We start from the raw sequence: 8,031 nt of genomic DNA on the forward strand, positions 1-8,031 counted from the left end.
CTATCACATATTTTCTGGTTCTGAACACACCCCCTTTGTGAAAGCCCTGAAAAAGTTAAAAATTTCCTCATTCAACATCCTAAAGCTCATCTCTCACCCAAGCACCAAAGTTGCCTTCCTCATTCACAACTACTTAAAATCTATCCACAAATCAGTCTAACCATTGTATCTGAAATGGGTAGAAAGAAATGCCATCGGTCTCTTCGAAGTAATCTTTCATCAGCAAAGACAATTCAGCAAATTAATCGCAGGGAGGTTAATCAGCATTGGGAAAGGTTACTCAGATGTGACTATTCTAAAGTGCCAATTGTTTACTCTATCAGTATTTTTAATAGTTCAATCATTGAGAGAGGTCGAAGACATTTAGATGAATCAATGGAGAAAACTTGTCTCCCAGAAAATTTGAGTTTATTAGTTTTTTACATCTCTTGGCAAAGTTTCTCATCCCTAAGATCTTGTGACAATGCTCTCCACGCTCATTGTACTGCTATTCTCATTAACCATTTGTTGAATTTCAAGTATGCAACGATCCTACATACACCACGAGACTATGGGAAAGTTATCTGGAAATTTTCTCGATTTATGGAAAAGATTCAGCGCCTCGAAGAGATGAAGACAACGCCAACAACACCACGTGCATCAGCGATACAGCAGTTTGTCGAGTGGTTGCAAAGTCATGGAGCGAAAATTGAAGGTGTCAGCATCACTGAATTTGCAGGCTTCGCAGGACCTTGGGATCAGAGCTGACAAAGATTATCATGCGAATGAACTGGTATGGGAGATTCCTAGAGAAGTCATTTTTAGTATTGAGACTGCTGCTCCAGAACTATCTTCCATCATGAATGACCAATTAATCAAAACATGCCACAAGTCGCCCTGGCTATTGCTCTCCTGGTAGAAAAGCACAAGGATAGTTCGAAGTGGAAACCTTATCAGGACATATACTTTTAGGAATACATTAAGATTAATTATTGTATTGTTACTGTAAACTAACTTTTATGAAACAAGTGGCAATGTATTTTGATCTCTCTTTAATCAGAAAATAGATTCTTTTTTATTCAGGGCCAGACGATGATAGAGTGAATTATTGCAATTATTTGTCTTCAATGGTTGTTTTCCATTCGCCTGAATAAGAAAGGACAATTTTTATTTGATCGATAATTAATTAAATTACGATTGAAGAATGATAAATTGTCAGCTTTTGTACTTCTTAGTTATTGTTATATTTTTCGTATCAATTGAGTGCAGCTATTTTTTATACAAAAAATTAATCATTTGAAAAATTAAAAAATTATTTCAGTTCAAACTACAATCGTTGAAATGTCACTGGAGTTGAAAAAAAATTGTCTATATGAAATATATTGAAAAAATTTAGAGTTCTCACTGGTATTTAGACGATTGTAAAAATTAGTATAAAAAATGTTGATGATAAAAAAAACATCTTCCATCTTTCATTGTAATTCGACGATAATCGATGGCAGAAGTACATGAAAATGAAAATGTGAATGAGCACCGAGACGAATATTATTAACAGTAATGGGTAATGATTTAAAAAAATAAGTGAATTACATTTATAAGAAAAAAAAGTTTATGAAAATATATATTTATCTATGTCTTCTGTGAAGATAGAAAATAGTACTCTCTCACTCTATATTGATGATATCGAAATTGAATTAAAAAACTGGACAGAGATGCAAATAAAAGTGTAATTTAGAGTCGAAAGAAAAAGAAATATTTTGAAAAATCACAATCTCGAATTGTATACATGAGACGATCTAATAGTGCAGTCAGACTTTATTGAAAAGGAATAAGAAACTATGTAAATAATGATGTTTAACGACCATGAAACATTGTTCAAGTTCCAATTCACCTTTTTTTTCTATCATAAGAAACTTTGGTTTTTGATTATCTCAACGTGGAAAAGAAAGTAATACATTTGTGTTTCCTTTTTTTAAGAAGCATCCAACGATAGTAAACCACTTGCGTTAATTTTTTTTTTTTTTTTAGGCTTACCTGAGTGTATTTTTTATTATATATTTTGTGAGAGTGTAATGCCATTTCGATAAAAGGAAACTGGGCAGAAGTTGTCCCTGGAGTAATTAACAAATTGGCTGAAACTAAATACACCGAAAAATTTAAAAATTTCAATTTCATTCACTTCATATTTTTCCTCATATCCTGGAACTGCCATATCAAAGAATTGAGCTTGATCATAAAGTATTAATGAAAAAGCAAAAGTTTTAATGAAACGGAGAAACTTAAATTCAAACAGAATATTGACGGAAAATTCGTGAATAACAAAAAAATCTACCTGTATATTATATCATCGTAAATGAAACGAAGCGAGGATCAAAGTAATTGATTTAATGAGTAAATGAAAATAATTGAAGTGACGGAGAGGTAATGAGAATGGAGCAAAATGATATATCATTAATTTAGAGGTTTAAAAGTATAATAGAATTCAGTATATGTACAGTATTTGTAAAACATGTTTATAATTTGTATGGAAAAATAAATAATTGATATAAAATCATCCTTGTATTGTAATTTTCATTACGATGCAGAAGGAAATCACCCGTCCGCTATCTATATATGAAACTTTCTGTCGCCGCCGGCCGCCAGAATCGACGGTGGCGCCTCCCACCGCCGGGATCATTACTAATATTGACGTGAACTTCTACTAAGTCGATTCCTCGTTGACCGAAACCGTCGACAAGTACCTCGGGACGCCATGCGTGACGCTGTGTGCCGTTGGCTACTCATTAATGACAATTAACTATGTCATTTAGACAGGTCGTTTGACAGTCGTTAGTCGGTGATTGTCAGACTACTTTTATCGTTTGTGATTGTCAGACTCCAACAAACGAATCCTACACCCAAAAATTGAAAAAAACTATTTGGGGACATAAAAATGGCGTTGAGTGGCGCGTCCGGGGATTGCCCCGGAGTGGGGCCTTCACCAATGGTTCTCATTTAAATATGTCATCCAATGGATTAAACGCATACGAGACCTCAGGCTTGTGCGCCTTCTGTGCCGTCTTCTGCTCGAGTCTATTTATATACTTTCCACCAGCTTTCTTATTGACGGCTTGACGATACTTCGCTGGAGAGATGTAAAAGTAGTTGTCCCAGAGGGTTTCTCCCCCGAAACTCCCGGCGAATATTTTCACTGGATTTAAAATAAATCTGGGACCTATTTCTGCTAATCCTCCATCTTCAGTCAGGATCTGGTAGTTTCTGAAGTATATCCTGTTGTCCAGGACGCTGAATGTGTAGATGTGGTCGAAGAAGGGCTTGCTTTTGGGGTGGTGGTTGGGCACACCAAATATCTGGGTGAACAACTCTCGCAGGAGGGCGTAGTGAGGATTTTTTGAAAAGTTCTCATCGAAGGAGAGAATTGGACGTGATCCCTTTAGGCAATTGCCTGTCACTTTCATTTCTCCCATTGTGTAAACTGTGAAAATTGATAGTTTAAATAAATTTGAACGTTTCAAAAAGTTAATGAATTAAAATGAGAAAATGAAAAAAAAAAAAGCAAAAAATCAAAACCTCATTGGAAAATAGAAATTCAAAGATTAGGACAGAAGTAGGAAATAAATTTGAAAAGACAATATGGAATTGCCAGATTAACTTACTATTCTCAACCAAAAATTTGGCAGAGGGACCACTTTTGACATTTGAAAACCACATGTAGAGATCTCTCTTCCTCCTCCCTTCGAATAAAACCGCCTTGTTACAATTTTTGGCTTCGCAAATCTCGTTCACCACCTGGAGGTTCTTCTGCCTTTCCATTTTAGCTTCTGTTCGATGATGAGGCATGAGTGACTTCAAATCCTCCATCAAGTGACGGTCTCGATGATTTATCCCTCTGGACGCGAAGACCAAGACCCTTTGTCGGTTCGTCCATTTTTCCTGGAAGTAAAGAGGTGGATGAAACAGAGTGACCTTAGTTCGCTCAGCGTTATCTGCTGAATGAACCACGGAATTTGAATACATCAGATCTCAGTTTTGAGTTTTTGAAATAAAAAAATTTGTTTTCATTTCAATGATATTTTCATTCCACTGGTGTCGAGTTATAAACGATTGACAATTATCCGTTTCTCTTGCTGTATCTATCAGGAGTATGGAAGAAAGTCAACAGTTTGGATTTTATATCAGGACAACGCACTTGCATCATAAGCTCTACAATAAATTGTATGATTACATAGAAATCCTATACACTCGTCTGTTGTTTTTGTTGCATTATTAATGAATGTTCCATCGATCTCTCAAGAGATGAATTTAGATCGAACAAAAAAACTCAATTCCAATCTTTTCTTCTTCTGAATAATATTCCAATAATGACATCGAAATGACATGAACAACCAACCCTTTTAACTGGTGGCTCATCTGACGACCTCTTAGCAGGAAGGACTTCTCCCTCGTCCTTAGGTATTCCTTGCTTCACATTTTCCATTTCCCTTTTCCGTTTCAGTGACTTGTTTGTCATTTTTCAATGAAAAAAAATACTCAACACTTCTAACACAATACGATTGATGTTCTGCACGTGGAGGACTTAGGATACTCACGTGTGATATGTGAACGCCTGGCGGGGAGAAAATGGCGACATGCAGACCCTAGGGTCCCCACAGTGTTAGAGAAAAATGGAGGCGGGAAAGAATAAAACTAGAGTATGAAATTAACAAATTCTTTCTTACCTTTTAATCAAGATCTAAAATACAATATTTGAAAAAACGATGACTAGCACGCATTCGTAAATCCCTTTGTCATCTTACAAAAGTACTAAATCAATACAATATTTTGTTTTTCTATTCAATATTGTAAACGCTAAGCACCGTACGAATGTAAATAGCAATTTCATTTCGTCGTTTTTTTTTTAAGGGAATAAATGTAACAATTGTGATGGCTATTTCGTTGATTTTTATGCTTATTATTTCCAAACGGTTTCTTCAAATTCAGTCGATGAATTATTACATTTAAAACTGAAGATTCAACAAATACTGAAATTTAACATAAAGGAAAATTTTCCAGTTGGCTTTGTATGCTTTTTTTTCAATTCATTATTCACGATAAATAAGTAATTCAATAGGTTAATTGATCCAATGATGATCTACATTGGATCATACTGGAGGAAGACGAATGCAATATGGCGGAACACGCTGAGGTGCCAAAAATTCTAGGAGATCTCTTGCAAAGAGGATAGACCAAAGTAGTGGCTCAGTTCTGGGGGTTTAACTGACGCCAGTTTCTCCACGTTACCGACACGATTTCACCCCCGAGCAGCCCCCTGACACTCAGCCAAACTACTGTCCCCGCTAATGAAGCCATCGAGGTGGCGCTACACGACTTAACGGTAGGCCGCGCCATTACAGCATCGTTCAAACAGCGATGTTGTTTCTCGGAGTCATTCACGATAATTATGGGCAAGACAATAATGGCAAGATATTATTTTGTGTATAATAATTTATTGATAAATACATCGTTGAATTGTCATGTTTTTGATAGTTTCGCCATTTTGTTCTTTTCTTGAACAAAAAAGGCCGAGGCCGAGGGGTCTGTCCCTCGGGTGGTTTGTCCTTTTGAATTGACTCTAGATTGATACTATTAATAGAGATCGGGTTCAAGGTAGGTTGATGAGGTTTGTCAGGATGTTCTTGGTGATTTCCTGCGTCGGTGGAGGCTGAACACCCGCCTGAGTCCGGAGCCCACTTCTTGGAGCATGTTTCCACGGCTCGCAGGTCGAATCGTTCAGTGGCTCCACGTTTCACTCCCCTGCCCAGTTCCTGAAGCGGTGACCCGGAGGAATTCACCGTTAGCGAACAGGAGGATGGAACAGAGCGATCTCGCTGGAGTGAAGTCGATGTATCTTCTTCATTTTTTCCCTGCTGATTGGCTGTCGTCGTCATTGTCGATATGAAGGATGAGTGATTTTATATTATGTGTTTTCAAGGGTTTGTCCACGATCTCATTACAACTAGGTACAATGATCCCGCGCACCAGGAATAAAGTACCGACTGATTTTTCAATATTATGAAAGTCCTGTTCTCCACTTGAAAGCTCATCCTCATTGAGTTTTGGAAGGGGTGACTCACCTGCGCAGGTGAGCATCCCTTTCAAATCCCTGGGATAAGAGGTTTCAGACTCTACATTTTCCGTCCAATAGGTGTGGGTTTCAGGTAAGGTATATTTGTCAAGAGGGTTGCGGGACAGGGCATCGGCATTGGAATTTATTTTTCCAGGCTTGTAAATGGTGGTATGGTCGTATTCATTCAAGCGAATTTTCCAGCGCATTAATTTAGATGTAGGGTCCTTGGTGTTGTGGAGCCAAACCAGTGGGCGATGGTCCGTGATAAGGGTAAATTGGTGGCCATATAGATAGGGTGGAAAATGTTCTACTGCGAAAATGATAGCCAAAAGCTCCTTTTCAGTGGTAGAGTACCTCGTTTCCGTCTCACTCAAAGTCCTGGACGCGTAGGCAATTGGAAGGTCTTTACCTACAGGACCTTGACTGAGTACAGCCCCTATCGTGTAATTTGAGACATCAGTTGTAACGAGAAATGGTTCTGTGAATTTCGGGTATTGAAGTAGGGGTACAGAGCAAAGGATGTCGCATAGTTTTTGAAAAACATCTTTTGCTGAATTATCCCAGACAAAAGCGTTTTGTTTTTTCAACAGGCGGGTGAGTGGTTTGGCGATTCGAGCCATATCTTTACTGAAACGCCTGTAATAACCGACGAGGCCAAGCAATTGTTTTATGTTTTTCCTAGTTTTGGGGATGGGGAAATTTTTAATAGCTTTTATTTTTCCCGGATCAGGTTTTACACCTTGGTCTGTGATTTGATGACCTAAGTAAATTAATTCTTTTCGAAGGAAATGGCATTTTTCAGGTTGAAGAGTTAAACCTGCGTCTCGAAGACATGCCATTAGCGATTTCAATTTACGAGCGTGTTCTTCCAAGGAAGTCGCATAGACAACGATATCGTCCATGTAGACAAAAAGCTCAATTTCTTGAAGCCCTCATAGCACCATGTCCATCATGCACTGGAATGTAGCTGGAGCGGTTTTGAGTCCAAAAGGCATTTTATTAAATTCGAAGAATCCAAAGGGGGTTGAGAAAGCCGTTTTATGCCGCGATTTGACATCCATAGGGATTTGATGAAATCCCGAGGCCAAGTCTAGTGTACTGAAATATTTTGCTGAGCCTAATTGATCTAGAATATCTGTGATGTTGGAAAGGGGGTACGCATCACTAATTGTTTTCTCCTTTAGTGCTCTATAGTCAATGAGCATTCGCCATCGTGGTTTACCGAAAGCATTGGCTTTCTTGGGAACTACCCAAACAGGTGAATTGTAAGGGGATGTTGATGGGGATACGACATTATTTTCTGATAAGCTATCTACTTGTTTCCTGATTTCCTCTCTATGCATAGAGAGGAAGCGGAATGGTTTTGTATTGACCGGGATTTCATCAGTGGTGAACAATGTATGTTTTGCATAGTTTCTCGAGCCTAATTTCTCACCTGGCAAGTAGAACTGATAACGAAATTGAAAGTTAACTTTGAGGACACTTGTTTTTTCCTCCTCATCTAGATTTGACAATTCTAGTGATTTTACCAATTTGGAAATTCTGTTGGCAGTATTTTTGGACTGTGTTTTAAATGTGTCATTAATAGGAGCTTCTTTTGAGGCAGGTGGTGCAGTCTCAAAGTTTTCTAATTTTGCAGCGGGTATAGTGAGAGCGGCGTGATTAGTGGTGCAGTTGATTACATAGGATTTTGCTATTCCTACGTTTTGTTCTACTAAAACTTCGGCTAAAAAGACTCTCGGCCCGGAGTTTATCCTCGGCATAGATCCTGATTGCATTTGTAAGTTTTCGATCGGAATATTGACCAATAGTTTTGTTCGAGGTGGTAATTCTAGGGAGACGTGAGGCTTTGATTTCAAAGGTTTACTCTCGAGAAAAAATTCTTTATCACCAAAGCTAAGAATGTTAGGATAGTTTTTTCTGAGAAATATCGCGGCTTCTTGTTC

General features: G+C 38.0%; 1 protein-coding gene across 1 annotated transcript; it reads right to left on the bottom strand.

Moving 5' to 3' along the window:
* Positions 1-2,434: 2,434 nt before the first annotated feature.
* Positions 2,435-4,556, bottom strand: LOC135171595 (ribosome biogenesis protein BRX1 homolog). The gene is made up of 3 exons (XM_064138223.1): positions 4,370-4,556; positions 3,636-3,912; positions 2,435-3,454 (listed from the first exon to the last, which is right to left on the bottom strand). The coding sequence occupies exons 1-3, from the start codon at positions 4,487-4,489 to the stop codon at positions 2,970-2,972; spliced, it is 882 nt and encodes a 293-aa protein (XP_063994293.1). The 5' UTR covers positions 4,490-4,556; the 3' UTR covers positions 2,435-2,969.
* Between the last annotated feature and the right edge of the window lie 3,475 nt (positions 4,557-8,031).

The sequence above is a fragment of the Diachasmimorpha longicaudata genome, unplaced genomic scaffold (assembly GCF_034640455.1).
Source record: "Diachasmimorpha longicaudata isolate KC_UGA_2023 unplaced genomic scaffold, iyDiaLong2 ctg00000055.1, whole genome shotgun sequence".
NCBI classification, from domain to species: domain Eukaryota; kingdom Metazoa; phylum Arthropoda; class Insecta; order Hymenoptera; family Braconidae; genus Diachasmimorpha; species Diachasmimorpha longicaudata.